The sequence below is a fragment of the Carassius gibelio genome, chromosome B25 (genome assembly GCF_023724105.1).
Source record: "Carassius gibelio isolate Cgi1373 ecotype wild population from Czech Republic chromosome B25, carGib1.2-hapl.c, whole genome shotgun sequence".
NCBI lineage: Eukaryota > Metazoa > Chordata > Actinopteri > Cypriniformes > Cyprinidae > Carassius > Carassius gibelio.
This window is the reverse complement of record NC_068420.1, coordinates 14366076-14385989: the sequence shown is the minus strand read 5'-3', so window position 1 is coordinate 14385989 and position 19914 is coordinate 14366076. Positions and strand designations below refer to the sequence as shown.

The 19914-nt window shown below is 37.1% G+C and overlaps 1 protein-coding gene across 7 annotated transcripts in view; it reads left to right on the top strand.

The window, feature by feature from the left end:
- Positions 1–19914, top strand: part of cadps2 (Ca++-dependent secretion activator 2) — a 122803-nt gene that overhangs the window by 70530 nt on the left and 32359 nt on the right. For all 7 annotated transcript variants that reach the window (XM_052597786.1, XM_052597785.1, XM_052597784.1 and 4 more), the window contains exons 9-13: positions 3785–3851; positions 4499–4607; positions 5478–5684; positions 8527–8663; positions 16654–16841. In XM_052597786.1, the coding sequence (XP_052453746.1) occupies positions 3785–3851; positions 4499–4607; positions 5478–5684; positions 8527–8663; positions 16654–16841 (708 nt within the window). The remainder of the gene's footprint in view (positions 1–3784; positions 3852–4498; positions 4608–5477; positions 5685–8526; positions 8664–16653; positions 16842–19914) is intronic.

The window sequence follows — 19914 nt, the reverse complement described above, 5'->3', positions numbered from 1 at the left end:
GAAGCCACGTTAAGAGAATAAACAATGCACAGATGAAAACTACAAATAGAAAATCCATGGATAAATAAGTTTTATTCTCACAGTTAGGAAATAATCAGCATTATATCAGCATAAATGTCTTAAAGCAAACTTGTAATGACGGTAATGGTATTTGTCAGTATGTGTGTGTGTGTGTGTGTGTGTGTGTGTGTGTGTGTGTGTGTGTGTGTGTGTGTGTGTGTTAGCATTTGACTGAAGGGGAAAAAACTAACAGCATTCAGCTGCAAGCAAGTTTATATGAATTAGGTGCTTTGGACAAAATGTGGTTATAGTGCCACCTTGTGAGCATTTATTATTCGTGTGAGTCTCCTCTTGTTCTCCTCTTGTTACACAGAACGTGTATTAGAATAAGAATTCAGATTTGATATTTTTCAAAGCAACACTATTGCAAGGGAGGAGAAAAAACGACGGATCCTTCTGTCTGTCTGTATTTACTCATCCAGACTGGGCTCTGTCAGTTAATACCACAGTTCTCAAAAGTGAGTAGCTGTAGTGAAGATGTGCGGGACCAGCTGCTGGGGTCCTTCCCTCAGCAGGACGGGGTCAGGGGTCAGATCACTGCTAATTACACAGAGGCCCTGTGTGCTTCCTCTAAAGAGCGGCTCCCTGAGAGGCCTGCTCTAATTGGCAGAAGCCTCTTCAACCTGCAATTACCTTTTTAACCGACCGCACAAGACATCGCAGAGGACCACTTCACACAGATACACCATTCTCACACAGATACTGTGCTGAGAATCACATTCACACCAATTGTGACATTTTATTTTGATTTGATCTAAAATAAAAATTCAAATTTTATTTACTCCCCCTCTTTCCATTAGACGCTTCAGACAATATTTTTAAATAAACTATACTTGAAAATAGTATTTTGGTGCATTCAAGTCAGAAAGACCACATTTAGAAATTACATGAACGCCACAACAACTCTAAACTTTCTTTTCTTTCGATGTACACTCTTTATTCGTCATTTTGTAAAAGTAGTGTTTAAATACTTTGTTGTTGTTGTTGTTTTGTAGAAATGTTAGACTGCCATCTTTCTCTGACCAAAGTGACTTGAACACATTTGACGTCATAATTACGACTTCCCATCTCGTAAATACGAACTTCCCAGGAGGACTTGAACACAGCATTTGACTCCTCCAGCATAATCCAAATCTTATAAAGCCACATTTGTGTGAGGAACAGGCTAAATTCATGATGCTTTTTGGTCGCATTTGAGATTTGTAAGACCAAAATCGTACCGTTTCAGTCTTAGGTTTTGTCCAATTACTCATTACAAACACCTGATGACTGTCCCAGTGCATGGGAAGAGAGAGAGTGATCGGTGGGGAGATTTTCAGGTTGAGTGCACCCCATTAAAAGAAGCCATCTGTTTATCAGCAGAGCGACTGAAGAATTGGGAGCCATTCAGTTTTGTGGAGTGACCCCAGCGTGGCCCTGAGAGAGAGCCAGTCTGATCAGTCTGTCTCGGTCTCACTTATGCTCACTGCCTCTTTCTTTCTCTCTCATGCTCCTTTTTTACTCCTTTTTGTATGCCTTTAAAACCATCTTTGCCCTCTTTCGTTTGAGGGCCAGGGCACACATTAAAGCCCTTTTTACACGTTTGCATTTTTCTCTCATAAAATCTCTTTTAACCTTACCCTTCGGTTACAGCCGCACATCGCATTTATGACTCACTGATTTGTTATATTGCATGTCATATTTTATACTACCTATGCTAAAAGTGGTGAAGACTGAAAAATATAGCATTGTAATGGGAGTTTAATACGCTCTTTTAGTATTATTTCTATACCGTAATAGTATTTAGCAATATTTTTACATTTTGTTACGTTTTTGTCATTTATTTATTCATTCATTCATTGTTCGTTTGTAAAGTTTTCTCGCCTCGCCTCGCCTCGTTTTTTTTTTTTTTTTTTTTTTGCAGTTGTAGTTTTAGTTATTTTAGTACATAACAACAAACAAAACAAATTTAAATTTCTTTCTTGTTGTTGCCAAGGCACCATTTCTATTTTTTCCTACAGGTCCCAGACCAGAAATATTCACTAATATTTCAGGTTTTTTTTTTTATATGTAATTTCAGTAAAGTGCAAAGAATGAAGGAACAATGTACTGAGAGCTACAGTTATGTATTTCTATGCAAATCATTCATGATTCAGTTTTTAGATTTATTTTTACGGCTGGTTTAAGTTTTATTAATTTGTCTTCCAAAGTATATTTTAGTTAGTTGCCGTTTGCAGCATTTCTAATTTATTCTAATTTATTTAAATGTAAATTTTATTGAATTACTTTTTTTATTATTTAGTTTTAGATAACATTAACAACACTGGTTCAAAAGCAAAGAAACAGTGTCCTGACAATTACAAGAACGCATTCCTATGCAAATCATTATTTAAAAAAATGTAACATATATTAAGTCACTAAACTAAATGCCAGATTATTTAATAATGCTTTTTGAGTTTGCAGTTCCAAATCTGTTCAGTTTGTGTATCACAAATAAGGCCCAATTAAAAACCAGTGTTTTCTGCAATACTGCCATTAAACCACATGGGGGCACTACAACCGTTATAAAAACCACTCACATCTGACATGTAATGCCTCTTTTTTCTCAAAGAGACTATTTCCTCAGTGTTTAATAGGACTTTTCACAGTCATATTGACATAAATTGTGAGGTTAACATTTGTATCACGTTTAAAAACTCATAACTTGCATTGTGCAATTTATTCGAGTGATAAAACCTATAGACTTTTTTCGGATGTTAATGAACGATGAGAAGCACAGATTATTTGTAAATTAAGTCTTTTTGCAAACAAGTTGAGTGCAAGTTGAGTGCTTCCTTTTGAGTAGATTAGAAAAAAAAAAAAATCATATCAGCTTAAAAGGATGAATCTGGCTCAATTTCAGTTTTATTAGCCAGTGTTGTAATTTAAACTGTGATTTGTATTCATTTTTGTACGATTCCTTTTGTGAAATCAAATATTCCTTGTATTTCTGAATGAATCACGTCGAACAGTTAAAAATGCTATTAATGCAACTCTTCAGTTTCTGCATTTGCTGACTGGTCTCCACCTAAACTACCTGCACTACTTCCAATGTTTTGTATCTTCAGAAGATTGTCATTATTATTATTACTATTATTGTTCAGATTGAGCTGAAGTTGGCTGGAAAGTGCCTGCGGCGCGCCCGTTCACCCGGAGGTCGTCTCGCCCGCCGTTATCCGGCCATTGTTGCCATCTAATTGGGATCATGTGTATCAGAAAGGTGTCGGAGAGGGAGCTGAAAATCACTTTCACAAGTGGATGATTACCTCTGCCACATGTTAACCCAGACTGGCCCGCTTCCATGCACTCACTGCTCCCTCAACCTTGACTGGAGCTTTCCCCCCACAGGCGCTGTGTGTCCATTTCTGAAGAATTGATTTCACCTCACCCATATTTCTGCACACATCCTTCTGTTTTGTCACAGTTCTGAGAATGTGCGCTTAATCAATAGCCGATGTTTTTTCCTCTCTGTCATTGAGTGAACCGGACAGAATTCATGCGTTTGGGGAATTAATGAACGACTGCAAGTAAACTCCCTAAACTTTCTATAAGGGTTTTTGACCTTGGCTTAATCGATATGTTGTTATATTTTAACATGATGATTTTTTTTTTATCATGTTCGTGAATGAAAATATCGTGGGACGTTTCTGCTGTCGATCTGATGAATCCATGACACTCGTCGTAATATATCTTTATTTCTCTGTAGGTATCTTTACGCTTTAGGCCAGAGAGTCTGGAAGCGATGGAAGAGGAGATATTTTGTGCTTGTCCAGGTGGGCAGATTTCCTGATTGAAGCTTTATATATATATATATACATTTAATTCATCTGCTGAAAAAAAAGAAAATAAAAGTTTATTTCCCCCCAGCATATTCATTTTTGAATGTCTCATGCATTCTGTGTTTACAAATGTAGTTCTTGTTGTTTTTCTGAAGGAAAACTAGTTTTTTGTGTGTGTATAAAGGAGTGCTGCATCACTGATTTAAAAAAATAAGTTAATAAATCACTATCCTGCATCTGCGAAAATTGCATTTTTGTGTAAAATATTTTACGGGGGGAAAAACAGTGATTTTGTTGAATGAATCAGCAGGTTCTGTTGTTGAATTTGATGTGTAACACACACACACACACACACACACACACACAAATAATAACAAGAATATAGCTGACCTGTCAGAGAACATTGTGACATCATCATTATTTTAAACTGGTCCATTTGAGTAAAATACCACAATAAATCCTTGCAAAAAAAAAAGTATAATGCGGTACCTGCATTTGTGACATAACACAGTTTGGATATAAATTCTAAAAATGTTTAAGCTCTGTGTACTGTACAAATATAATAATATTGTATTACAATTTAGGATGAAGGAAAAAAAAGGATTGTGTTAAGATGTTTTCCTGTGTGTTGTGTTGTTCAGGTGAGTCAGTACACATTTGCTATGTGCAGTTACCGGGAGAAGAAGTCCGAGCCGCATGAGCTGATGCAGTTGGACGGGTATACGGTAGATTACTCTGATCCGCAGCCAGGTACACGCACGCTTCAACACTAATGCTCGTGTGGGCGTTTAGATTTTACTTCAAAATTGGATGAATAATCATGGTTAAAATGAATATCAGAGACCTCTGTCTTAAAATTGCTGCATTCGAAAGAGATTCACATTATGAGCTTAAATGAAGCGGGGACGACATGTAGAAAACCAGAATATAGTTAATTACACGGAGTGAAATGAGGTGGAAATAACATGTAAGGAATTAGAAATGTTTTGAAATGTTATTTTTATATATTTTTATACACAAATGAGTATTAAATGTTTAATGAATATCTGTATTATGTTGAAAGTTGTATATCTGTGTTCATAATCATTTTATAATATATTTTATCAAAATATAAATATCTATCAAATGTGTGTGTGTGTGTGTTTGTTGTTTTTTAATGTTTATTAGAATCCAAAGCAACTTTATGTTGAGATTATTTTGGTAGCACTTTAGTATAGGGACTAATTCTCACTAATAACTAGCTTAATAGCATGCCTATTATTAACATATCGGCTGTTTATTAGCATTTATAAAGCACATATTATTAATTGTGACCATATTCTACATCTCTAACCCTACCGAAATACCTAAACGTGTCAACTGCCTTACCAACTATCAATAAGCAGCAAATTATGAGTTTATTGAAGCAAAAGTCATAGTTAATGGTTTGTTAATAGCAAGAACTGAACCTTACAATAAAGTGTGAGCATTATTTTTTAGCATCAGCTGCATGAAACACATTATTGTTGATGTGTAGATGCCTAAATAGAGCAAGAGAAACACTCATGAGCGTTTTTGTCAGTGAAGTGTTCTTGAAAGAAAAAAAAATGACGTATTAATTGCTAAAACCAATTTCTGCAGGTCTTCAGGGAGGCAGAGCTTTCTTCAGTGCTGTCCGAGAAGGGGATCTGGTGGTGTTCGCCAGCAATGACGATCAGGATCGCGCTCTTTGGGTCCAGGCCATGTACCGTGCCACAGGTCAATCCTATAAACCAGTAGCGCCCGCCCAGAACCAGCAGAACTGCAGAGGAGGGAATGCCCAAAAAGATGCCCCCGTGTCCTTACTCAGTATGTTATATGAAGGGTTTTAAATATGTGTTTTTTAGATTGTGATTTTCTTGATTTCAGACCATTTTTTGAAACCCTCAAACCTAAAATAAGGTGGGCTCTTTTCTGCCACCTTCAGCCGTCTCCTCCTGAAAGGACTTTGAAATCGGAGGTTGTGGTGGCCAGCCATCGATCCATCGGGCCGCAGCACAGACACAGTCTAAACAAATGTCAGCGGGGGGCTTGAATAACCCAAACACTGCTGCTGAGTGAAAGGAGGAGCACTTACACAACTCAAATGCTACAGTTTGCTCACTTTCAACAAACGGAGAGTGAGCCGAATGAGGTTTATATCATTATCGCCTCTGAAGAAGCGTTCTGTGTGCTCCAGGGCATTCATTTAACGTAAAAAAAGCTAAGGAACATGGCTTAAAACTAGCATTTTGCTCATAAATCTGCTATATAATCACTATAAAGCTTGCTTTTTGAACACTGATGGTGATTGTGAACATGAAAACGGGCTTTTATGAGTTAATAATGTGCATGCGCTGGCACTCGACTTCCCAAGCGCCGCCGTTTGACTCCCATAAAATGTTTTTCAAGGTCTCTTCATTCTTGTCTTACCGGACTTCATACACATCTTTTCATGCCTCCAAGGTTCAATGCAAAAGCCGAAGCGAATGATGGCGAATTGTTTGATTAAAAAGAACATTGAAAATTTCCTCGGATCGCCAAAACGAAATGATTGCCCGGAAATCATCACAGTCAGTGATAACCAAAGTATTCGGCGAGTTAAAAGGTCATGCATTTTTTCAGAAATACTTCTTACAGATTGAATTTTATCACTAAATGAAAGCGAATGCCCTTAAAATCCAGTCCCATTTGACGGCCGTTAACAAAATCCGCCACGTTTCAGCGAGTCGATGAAGTTATTAACTCGTCCTGACATTGGATTTCCTATCATGGATTGATTCGCAGAGATCTGTCTCGCCGCCTTACGCTCAACACTACCCGGAGTCCTCTCATAGCCAGATCGCTGTTTCATATCTGAAGGAACGCCGATGTCTTGTCCTGCCTCATTAGTCTTTCTGACTCCAGCTGGATTCACTTGAAGCGACCCGCCGAGCCGTACCTGCGATATCACCCCTGCTGCCATGTTGATACCTGTCATAAAGCTCCTGTCCGCCTTGTGGAGAGATGTCAGATGGATGTGACTGCTGGCGTGAGTGCCTGGACCGGGCCCCTTCAGCTGGGATTAAAGACGACGCACCCCCTCCGCACTGACTCCATCCACTTCTCCACGGATAATAGCGGTAACTTGAAGTTGACACGGATCAATGTGCTGCTCCTGTCAAACCCCATCCGTCACACTCTCGACGTGGATCAATAACATGCTCCTCATTTGTCTCTTCTTTTTCTCGATGTAAGGAACATAAAATGACCTACATCGAATTAAAAGAACAGACAATGGGCCTATGGTTTTCGATCGGGAGATCGTACTTCTGAGCACCCAACAAGTGATGTTTTGGGGGGCAAAAACAAATGCCAACACTGCTTCCAGGCAAGAACGGGGCTTTTCACCGTCAATACCAAGTCGTTGGCATGCCAGAAATGGCAGCGTTAATAAAAGCAATCACTAATGCTCGTCTCAAGAAGGTGCCGCTGGCCATGGAGGCGTCAGGAGACGTGTCTCAAAAGCCTTGGTCTTTTGTGGTCCTCGAGAAGCGAAGGCCCTCGCTCCGCATATGTGGGCTCTCAACACGCCGCCAGCGAGTGTTAGGCTTTTCACGGACCTCCCATTAGCCCGTTTTGAGGACGTTTCGTGAAAGGACTGGAAATGAACTTGGGCACACTTTTAGTGCTTTCTCCTGCTTTTTCTGCCTTGATTCTTTCTCTCGGCTCCTTCTTTTCCTGACCCCTCGGCCCCTTCGCAACATTTTTTTTTCGCTCCTGCATTCAATCCCCCCCCCCACCCCCCTTTCCTCTCTGCCTAAGCCGTGTCAGGAAGTCTGAATGCGTACGTTGGCAAACGTGCGCCTGTGTTCGTCCTAATTACAGCGCTCTCATAAAGGTGCGCTCCTTTTACTCAAGGTCGAGACTCAATCAGAATGAGTGACATCACTTTTATACAACTCGCCTGTCTTCACCAGTCGCCCAAAAATCGCTTTAAGTGCTTTGAAGTCACACGTTTTTGTTTATATTCTGTTTCCACACAGCGGCGTTTTAAGCGTTTAATGCGTTAAAGATCAGAACGTTCAGCTCGTCGCAGCTTAGCGAAGGCTACAGGGTGGTGTTTTGGCCAGACTTGGCCTTTATTTTAAAAAGGCTGAAGGCTGGTTTGAATGCAAGAGGTGTTCGATTGATAAATTAGAGCACTTTGGGGTTGATATTTATGTGGGCATGTGGACAAAGTGCTAATATTTTACAGCAGTTTACAGCCACGCTTCGGTAACGTTTCAGAGCGCCTGCCAGCTGAAATGTGGAAAACTGCGTTTCACAGTGTAGCTTTGGCCAAAAGAGGTGAAATGCAAACACTCAGGCTGTGTACGGAGATGGAGAGTGTGTAACCAAACACAGATTTCAGGCTTTTACAAAGCGCTTCGATGTGTGAACCACACTTGTGTTCCACTACGGTGGCTTCCTTTGAATAGCAGTACATATAAAATTGTTTGCGAGATTTATTTGGCCTTTTATATAATGCTAATGTTTGTTTCCTTTGCCCTAATGGACGTCTTTATGCATTTACAGCACAAACAGGCATTAACTGGCCATCTCTCGTGGTGGGGATGGGATTTTCAGCACAAAACGGTGCCGTATGCCAGCGTGTGCCAGATTTGTGACTGTGTGTGTGTTTCTGGCACAGGTTTGGAGAAGACTCAGAGACAGGGAGTGGAGGAGCTCATCTCTGCCATGCCATGCAACTTCGACCACGCCAGCCTGTTCTTCATCCTGCAGAAACACACACTCATACACCGCATGAACGACTCATTTTCCTGCCTGGTGAGAGCACAAAAGTGTGTTGCGATGGAGATGATGTGTTATACTTTCAAGAAATATTTGGTAAAGACAGTAAAGATATAATTTAGGTAATAAGTAGTGCTGTCAAACGATTAATCGCGATGAATCACATTCAAAATAAAAGTTTTTGCATACATATTATATGTGTGTGTACTGTGTTAATTACTATGTATATATACATAATATTTTGAAAATATTTACATGCGTTTCCATGTATATATTAATATACATATAATTTACATTATATATAAATATATTTAATATATAAACAACATATTTTTCTTAAATATATACATGCACGTGTATGTATTTATATATACATAATAAATATACACAGTACACGCACACATATTATCTGAACAACAACTTTTATTTTGGAAGCGATTAATCGCGATTAATGATATGACAGCACTAGAAATAAGTAAGCGCAACATCATTTGTACGAATCTATGTGTTTGACTTGTAAAGAATAGTTTGTGTGGGAATCATATTGGATGCATTGGTTTTTCTATATGGGTTTGACTCACTAATAAGAAATTATTTATAAGTATCATTCATTTATGAATCTTTTGGACTAAATTGTGGTGTTAAGTGGTTTTATATACAGTTGAATAAACGGCTAATTCAGGAGTAGTTTGGACTACACTGGTTGCGCTACGTTTTTAATAACTCGCGAATTGATTGAACTACATGGGTTGCGCTATATGGTTTTGACTCACTAATAAGAAGTGACTCATAAGAATAATTTATTTGGAAATCAGCTGGACTACACTAATCATTCTGCATGTTTTTTACTTAATAAAAAGATGGCTCATAAGCATCATCCCGTTCAGGACTACATTAATCATAAGGAAATGATTCACTTCTTCGGGTATCATCTGAACTACATTGGTTGTGCTAGATGGGTTTGATTCACAAGAACTGGATAATATAAACCATCATGTGCTAACTGCCCTATGGTTTTGATTTAATGAGAATAACTGATTTGTGGGAATCAATTGCTTAGCAGTTGATTTGACTACAGTGTAAACACTTGTGTATTTTTTGATTCTTTAAAGAGAACCGACACATAAGAATCATTTGGGAATCACTGTTTTTTCTGAATCGTTTGTTCAGGAACTGGTTGGGCTACATTCGTTGCGCTATATGGTTATAAATTACTGAAAATCATTTATTCAGTTGTTCAATTTAATTGTTTTGGTGACACTGGTTGCACAGTATGTTTTCGATTCACTAAAAAGAACCAGATCATTTGTTCTGGAATCGGTTGGACTACACTGGTCATCTGATTGGTTTTGATTCTTCCAGCATAGAAGAATCATTCTCTCAGGAATGGTGTAGACTGCACAGGCCGTGCTGCATGGTTTTGATTTACTTCATTAAAATGATTCATTTGTTTGGGAATCATTAGGCTCTGTATGTTTTACACTCATTCCCAGAATCACATTCAGGTCTTGTCATGAATGAGTGTGTGTTGTGTAGTGAAAGTATTAGATATGGGAGGGGTTTCTATGACTGGAGGGGAGGGTTGTAGCCCTCCGGTTGAGTCAGGGCTCACAGTTAAGACGGGGATAAACACTTTCAATCAATACAACCCAAATAGGAAAACCATCCGCTTGCATCCCGTCTTCTCCATTTACTGCCTTGAACACAAGATCCCTGCTGAGGACTGAGTATGTATGTTTATGTCTGTGCGTGCTATGAAATTGGACCAGTCGTGGGGCACATATAAGCATGAATTGTCCCCAATAGACTACAAGTTTGGTGGAGGTACCAAACACAGCTAATGGTGCAAATTCAATGCTAGTTTTTGTATGTATAACTCAGTACACAGTGTATAGTAATATGCAGTTGTCATTTTCCCCCCATTTGGTGTTAGCTCACTCATTGTGGCTCCGTACCTGCTCTGAGTGAGCACCTTCTGCTATCCATTCAGCTTCTGAATGACTCCGTCTGCGTTTGGCTCTTTTTGAAGGCTCTACAGCCTTTGTTCAAACTTCTGTGTTCGGCAAAAAGAGAGCCACAAAAGCCACCTGAATGTGCTGCTTTTCCCATGCCTTCTGGGATGTGACATCTGTGGGGGAGTGGGCCTGTTTTCAGGCAAGTGAACAGGGGGGGAATGGGATTTTTCGGTAAACCACATGCATACTATGGTTGCCTACTTAATGTATCTTGTAGATTATGGGTCGCTAGTGATTTTATATACTTTTTATTTACTTTGATTTTATATATAAATCATATACTGATTTTAATAATACATAGATGTAAATAAATATACAAAAACAGATGTCAAAATACAGCATGCGTATGCATAATGTATAAAGGTGCTGCTTTTAGTATAAATTCTCATACATAAATATATGATTAAAATAAATTATTTTAATATAAATTCTTATATAATAACTTACTCCATGACAGTAATACTTTCATAAACATTGAAAATCTTATAATTTATTAATGTAATGCAATAAATATAAATTTATTTATTCCCCTATATTTACACACACACAAACACACACACACACACATACACACACACACACATATATATGTATATTTACATACAACAACAAAAAAAAATGTTTACTAGTTAATGTACAATTTGTATAACACACCAAATGCAATTTCTGGACAAAGCCTTCAAGTCTCAGATTTTCAAGCTCATTCCAGAACTCCCAATCAATACATGTAGCCTCAAGGAAAATCAATAAGTGGTGCTGTTGCAAAGCCGAACTTTTTTTTTCTTTTCTTTTTTGCGTCAGAGGTTGTTTGATACAGGGATTAGGCTCAGTGAGCTGTTGGTGATTCAAAGACCAATATTTGGGTTTTTCTCTCTTGACTACAGGGAATGTGTACACTGGATTCATTGGCCTGCATGTGCATCTTCGCAAGCGAATAAAAAAAAAAAATTTTGCAATCAAAAAGTTCAGGCTGTGAACATGTCTTCAGATTAGGGGCAGTGATGACCAGTCATGCTCCAACCTTAATGTAATTACTAACATCCCCTTCACCCTCCATCCCATAATCACACATTCTCCCTGGGACACACTCCTCCACATTCACTCTTATAAACAACCGTAATAGATGGGACATGAAAAGCTTTCTATTACCATCAGTTACTGCTGGAAATAAAGTGATTCATGACTTGACCACACAAGAGACATGTATGAAACTAATTTTTTTTTTTAAAAACCCAAAACAAATACATACACTTTGTGTGTATTTAATTTGTTTATATCTTTTATGTTTCATACATGTCTTATGTGTGCTCAAGTACTGAAACACTTTATATGTGTGTGTGTGTGTGTGTGTGTGTGTGTCAGAGTGTGTATTTTTTTTAGATATGTTTACTTATTTACTTACTCTGACAACAGTAAATGCCTAAAGTATGTATAGAAATATAATACGTATTAATATATATATATATATATATATATATATATATATATATATATATATATATATATATATATATATATATATATATATATATTCCTATTAGAAATATTAATAAATAATATATAAATAATCTGTATTTTCTTTCTTTTACCATGCATGTTTGTTTCTCTCAGTAAACTTTCTTTGTATAATATGTGTTAAGCCAAAAAACTAAATTGGTTTTGTCGTCCACAAGCAAGGTTTTGTCGTCAGTCTCTCCTTCTGTGTGTGTGTGTGTGTGTGAGAGAGATTTTTTTATTTTTTTCCCCGACAAGGAGAGCCAGACTGGGCCGTGTTGGTTAGGATGATGCTGCTGCCGTCTCAGTCGGTCGTTAGCGGTTAATTGAGCGCTAGGAGCCAAGACACGAGCAGGCCATCTGTTTGCCAGAGTGGAACATCTTGTGGCACTCAGCTCGGCGCTGGGCCACCGTGCCTCAGCCCTGAATGGTGCAATATTAATAGATCTGACCAAGACGGACTGTGACAAAGAAGAAAGTCGCAGGGAAAAAGTGGAAAGATGGGCTGTAGCTCAGGCCTATTTTTTTTTTTTTTTTTTTTTTTTTTTTTTTTTGCTGGGCCAGTTGGGGAATGAGTTGAGATTTGCACTTGCCCTTGCAATATTTCTACTGGCTCCAAAAAAATTATAGTTGTTTATTTAGCATTTAAATATTTTGAGAACTCATTATATATTTTTTGCATGTCAAAAAGAAATATTAAAATATTAATAATAAATAGTAATATAATAAATATGAAAAACTAAAAGAAGAGCACAGCAACATATTAGGGTTTTAAGCAATAATATCTTGAAATTATGTTTATTTCCCTCCATGAGACGAAAAATTTTAAAGATTTTAAGTAGGGATGGGCGTTTTGTGCAAATATCACATTCAAATATTTGAATATTCGTTTAATTAAATTAAGTTTAATGAGACAGACCTTATTTATTGTTTCCGTCATTTTGAACAAGCTTACACACAATAAGCTTGAACATTACACATCGTGTTTTGTAGCTGAAAACCTTTAACAATGCGTGCAAACAAACAAAAGTACAGATTAAAAGCAAAAAAAAAAAAAATTGAACAAAGAAAAAACGTAAAGCAGGCTGCAGCAATTAATGCTATTGTAGAACGTAGCCTACACTTAACTTTGAAACTTTTAAACTGTAAGCAAATCTTTTTTGCTTTTTTTCTATTGTTTATGTTCTTGTTAAGAAATACGGGCATGTAAACATGATCGGGGGAAGTCGGCTACGTAGTCTGTTAACAATAAGACGTTGGCGGGACTCACAAATAACGGTGTGCTAAGTGAATAAGTTTTGTAAATCGCTTCATGTTTTGGTTTCAACACTGAATGGGATCTTCATCTGGTGGAATACATTGCTCCAGCAAGAACTGTTCACACTCGTCTCGGCTGGACTATCTGTAATCATCGCTGAAGAACTGGCTCAGCCTTTTCAGACGAGCGGGCATTGCATCCTCTTCATCGTTGGTGGCGGCTGCTGCATCCGCACCACTCGCATCAAGGAAAATGTTCTGATAATGTTCAAAAAAGTTTTTTTTTTTCTTACTTCTCTCATGTTATCATCTAGAAACCTGAGATGTTTGTGCCGAGGGTCTAGGGCAGACGCGAGAAGAGGAGTTTTCACTGCATTCTCCAAGTTAGCAGTGTTTATTTGTTGCTTGAGAGATGCTGCAACAATGTTCTTGAATTCGGTCACTTTCTGTGATTCTCCATGGCATATTTGAAGTACTGTAGGAAACCGCAGTTATAAGTCATTCATTAATAATTTTTTGCTTGCATACATCTTCAAATATGCCGTGGAGAATTATTATTTTTATTTGTATTTTTTTTGTGAAATTCGAATATTATCTTTATTTATCGAATAATTAGAGCAGAACGAATATTAGAATGTTCGACTATCCGTGCACACCCCTAATTTTAAGAGTTAAAAAATTATTACTTTTAATAATAGTATATGTTCGTAATTAACTTGTCACTAGTTATAGAAGCCCTGTGGACATCAGAAGCAAGTGCCCAAATTTAAATTAATTTTAATGTTTTTTCCCCCTCATTTTCATTTAAATGCTTAAACTGTAAAAAAAAAAAAAAATATATATATATATATATATATATATATATATATATATATATATATATATATATATGCCGTATACTCCCCCAATATACTTTTTTAAGATAATTGGATTATAGAACCATTTCAAGAAATAGCAAATAGTATGTTTTCTGAAATAGATTTTTTTATTATTATTATTTTCAAAAACAAATACAATTTCAGTTTTTCTACTTTAAAATTTCACATTTAGTCACATTTATTTATATATATGAACAAATGTGAAATGTGAAATTTCTGAGTGAAAATAGTTTCTACACCCAACTTTTTTCAGCATAGAAATACTCACCACATGGAGTTCTGGAGGGGAAAAAAGCTTTCGACATCTTTGTTAAACTCTTGATGATAAATGTTCCACAGAGGTAGAACTTGTTATAAAACTCGACAGCTGTTTTCTTCAGTCAATGGTTTGTATGTCTAAAAGGTGACCAGCCAACTGGTGAGTAACTCCTTTTATTTACTCCCCCAAGCCAATTTTTCCTCAAAGTTGAGAGTTTATCTTGAACCCCTCCGTGTGAGTGTGAGAAACTTGCTTTGAGATTGCTAGATTGGATGCTCTTTGTGTAACACATCATACTCGTATTCATATAGCATCAGTAAAAAATAAAGAGCTGTAATATAAGCACTTAACCAGCATTTAGAGTAATGTAGATGGCAATAGAACAGGTTTGCGTAGGTCAGGCAGACCTTTATGAAGGAAGGGCCATGGAAGAGGTGACAGAGACACTTAGAGTAGATATCATAAAATACACGGCGCAGCAGCTTTGTTCATTGAACTATAATGAAGCTTTCCGTCTTTGCTCCTGCACGAAGGTCGCGGGGTCTCGGTATCTCGACTGCTGCTCAGTGCTGTTAGCACCGGTCCCTCGTGACCGTCGGTCTCCTGCGAGCATCTGAGACGCATCTCAGTTCTCCTGATTCATGGCCCTCCGCACCGTCGTGGGCGAGCGGCCCCCTCAAAGTGTTAATTTGCTATCGTTCCTTCAGAGAAGGCGTCTTAATTAAGTTCGTAAGATTCATGGCTAATTTAGTTATTATGTGAGGGATGAATGGGCTAATGAATGCAACAGGAGCCTCGCGGCGATCTCCACCCGCCCGCATTATGTGTGACTTTTCTGCCTATGAATTAATTGTTTGCACTTAACCTTGCACTCGTTTGTTTAAATGTTGGAAATAGACGGGGTGTTTTTAACAATATTTTTTGGAAGAGCTCGTCTCGCACGCTGCGGTTGAGTTTTTTTGTGTGTCTTGGCGTGAAATGAGAGGCGTGCTGAAATGAGACACTTCGTGTTTAATTAGCGTAGCAGTGTTGTTTAGGAGAAACTACAGTAGGTATGCCCAGCGGATGTGGGGACTTTTTAGAGGTTCTGCAGGGGTCGATCATAGGCATTTTTGCTTTTGGCCTTCGGATACATGATGTGTATGTTTTATGCCTTTATTAAGTGACATGTATTCAAGGTTCAAAATACAAGTGATGAGCAAATCAAAGACATACTGTACAAACATTTTTTTTTTACATGAGTAAACATTATACAGCTGGATATCTATGAGTCTCTGAGAGAAGGAACCGATTTGAGCTAGTATTTTTGTGGGGAAAAGTATCTAAAGGTAACTCTACATATACTCAATTACTTTTTTACTACTGTAGGGATTTTGAGTATATTTAGAATTTATTACTTATGTACAGTTACTTGTAATAACTTTGTTGAGGTAACTTAAATATCCAACTTAAAGTTAACTAAACTTATGATTTCAAGCATCAACACTTAATTTGTTGCAACAACAAATTACTTATAATGTTGAATTGTAAGTTGTAATAACTAATTGCAACAATTTAGCATTTTACAGTGTAGTAGTCTGTGTGTCTTTCTGTTCGTCTGTTTGTTAGTTTTTGTGAAAAGTGGGGACATCCCATAGACGTAATGGTTTTTATACTGTACAAACTGTATATTCTATGGCCCTACAACAACCCTACACCTAACCCTAACCCTCACAGGAAACTTTGTGCATTTTTACTTTCTCAAAAAAACTCATTCTGTATGATTTATAAGCGTTTTGAAAAATGGGGACATGGTTTATGTCCTCATAAGTTACCCTCTCCTTGTAATACCTGTGTCATACCGATGTCATTATACAGAGTTGTGTCCTGATATGTCACAAAAACATGTCCATATTCTGTATACACTACAATAGATTTTTACAATAGCGTTTTTTTTGTTATTTAGTCTCTTATACTCACAAAGGCTGCATTTATTTAATCAAAAATACTGTATTCTATCAGAGTATAGTATAATATGATGTGATATAGTTCAGTATAAATGGTCCAGAGAGGCAGAGATGTACTCTAGTCAGGAAAGGCTTGTTTCCAGTAAATGTGTTTTACTCTGATCTGTTGTGTTTCAGGGTTGGTTCAGCCCAGGCCAGGTGTTTGTTCTGGACGAGTACTGCGCTCGATACGGGGTGAGGGGCTGTCATCGTCACCTCTGCTACCTGAAAGACCTGATGGACTTCTCTGATAACAACGCCCTGGTGGACCCGACCCTGCTCCACTACAGCTATGCCTTCTGTGCCTCACACGTCCACGGAAACAGGTATTACAGTAGCTTCCTGAACACTGGCTTATTTTGTACAACTTTATATTATATTTTAATATATTAATAAATATAAACTTTAACTTTATATTACATTATATTTACATTTTTGCAAAGTAACTTCCATGCTATTCATGGGAATCGAACCCATGACCCTGGCAATGCTAGTGCTGTTTTCTGCTGTTTAAGCTACAGACAGGATGTCCAGACAGATTTAAATTCATATAAAAGACTAAATCATTTTTATTAATAGTGTCACGTATTTACAAATATTTACGTATATACAAGTATTACAAGTTACGTAATATCTGTAATTATTTGTATAAAATTATCTGTAAATATCTGTAAGTAATGCAAGTGACTTTATTTTACCGTTAATTCACTCCAGTCCCAATGTTCTATATATATATATATATATATATATATATATATATATATATATATATATATATGGTGCTTAAAATAATGTAAGCACCTGACCACATGTAAAAAAGATGTTCTTTTATAATTGCTATATAAAAATAAGCACTTTAGCAATGCCCCACAGCCCTTTCAAACAGCAAGGAACATTTGTTTCCCATGGAGGTTGTGCATTTTGAATTCTCACGTATTAAGTGTTTGAAATCAAGGATTTCATTTGTGTTGGACAAATGAGAAGTCCCACATGTTCGATAGATCACAAAAAGAAAAAGCAAAAAACACTTTGAATGGCTTTTGTCCGCACATAATGTGTGGGCATACAAAAGGAATGACAAGAGAGAAGAATTTCTTTAATCACTCGGGGGGCACTCAGCGTGGCAGCCATGTTCAAACACAGACTGAGAGCGTCTGCTTGGCAAATTAATTAATGGCTCCCCATTATCTCAAAACGCAAAGCAATTAAACCATAATTACGGAGTCCATTTGTGCAGTTTCTACATTTTAATAATTCTTCTTTCATGAGACCTCCGAGGATCAGAATTTCATATAACAGGCTTGTTTTCTGTAATTGATTGTGTGAATTATTGACTGTTCAAGACGGAAATGCGCTTTACGTTAGCAGTGAAAGGAAAGCGAAAGCGGCTCGGGTATGAGCAATGTCTCTTGTCCACTTGTTGGCGAAGTCCTTTGTGTTTAGCGAACACTGGAAGCCGTTGGTTTTCCACTTACCTCCAATCAGCCGTCAATTGACTTATTAGATGTTAAATACACACGGATGTGCTCCCTGTCTTTGATGGCTTATTTTGTCAATTAGGAACAGTAATGATTAGCCTCTCTAGCTAATCACCAGTTACAAACGAGGAAAATTGGCATGAGTCGCTTTTAGTCGGAGGAGGTGTCATTTGAATAATGAGAGTTCAGCTGTGAAGCCCTCAGAGAGTGTTCATGGGAAATTCAGAAAGTAAATAAAAAGAATGAACTCTTTACAGCATGATATCCATTGTAGTGCACAGATCTTCCTAAGACACTTTTACCCAATCTTGATGTTACCATTGTATTATATGTGTGTGTGTGTGTGTGTGTGTGTGTGTGTGTGTGTTATATTTCAAAGCCTATTAAATGTTAAAGATAGTCACTTGTATAACAACATATTGAATGGCTATAATTAATGAAGAAAATTGAGGAAAAAATGCATTTAATAGAAATATCAGTAGCATTATTGGTATGATTGATGCTGGCCTTCATTAATAATAGGCTACTTAGTAAGAATATGCCATTAATATTTAAAATGCACCATCTTTGTTGTTGCTACATTAATTTGAAGATTCAGTGTGAATGAATGTGTTTATTAATATGTGATTAGTTAGATTGATTGACAGTAATATACATGTATGTGCAATAATAACTAGAATTGTGAAATATGAATTCAGAATTCTGACTTTTTTCTTGCAATTCTGAGTTTATATTTCACAATTTCGTATTTTTATTCCTCTGAATTCTGAGTTTCCATTACGCAATTCCGTTTTTGTTTTGGCTTCCATGGAAGAAAAAAAAAAGGTATCTGCAACATTTTATTCTTGCACATGTTCGGTATAATTCACAGTTTTGGCTTTTCTTCACATAATTGTGAGAAAAAAATCTGAATTGTGAGTTAAAAACTCTTAAATACCCTTTATTTTATTTTTTTTAATCCTGTGGTGGAATCACGTTTTTGTTTAAAAATGCATTATATATATAAAAAAATTATCTTGTGTAATACAATTTTAATAAAATGTTCCTCCCTATTTTACCTTATAATACTACAACTAATGTTGTTTTTCTGGAAATACCAAAAGCCATAATCAGCAAAAACTGGTAATAAGAGAAGCTAAAGTCCACAAATGAGATCATTTTTATCTAATGTGATGAGCTTCAAGGCTTTTTAACTCGTGCACAGCTAGAAAATAACTGGTCCAGATAACCTCGAATCTTCAGTTCAGATGAGAACTAATCTAACACATCAGTCAATAACTCAAAGAGCACTAGTGACAGTGCAGCCTTGCTCACAGTGAGTGTGCAGCTTCGAACCTGGGGAGAAAATCTCTTTGTTTATCTTCATTTCATGACGGCTTTATTTCTGATCTTCCACCCACTGACTCTAGTAGATTACAATAGAGGCCACACACTTTCTGCTGCAGGCTTGCTTCCAGGAATTCATTTTCTTCATAGTGATTTCAAAAAATGTGTGCACGGTGTATTTCAGGGTTGCTCAATGGGTGAGCTTCGAGAGAAAAATGTTTGGCCCGCTCTAATTTCAAATAATGTGGCATGGAAATTCAAACGCAGCATTAGATAGCCACATTAACTTACATTGTGTCTACAGCGGACGTGTGCATTTGAATAAACATTTATAATTTCGAAAAATATGTATATATTTGTATTTGAATCAATATAATACTTATAATAATACAATATAATATAAAATAGTTTCTGTAAATGTCTTTCTAGCATTCCGAGTTCTGATTTAGGTGACAATGGAACGGTTTGTAAAGGGTGAAGTGTGTTCTTTCAGACATGTTTGTCAGTGCAGACATCCTCGTGGCACACTTCAGGCAGCGTCGCCTACACTTGACTGACAGATGCACCCTGAGCTCGGCGAGGCTTGAGACTGAAG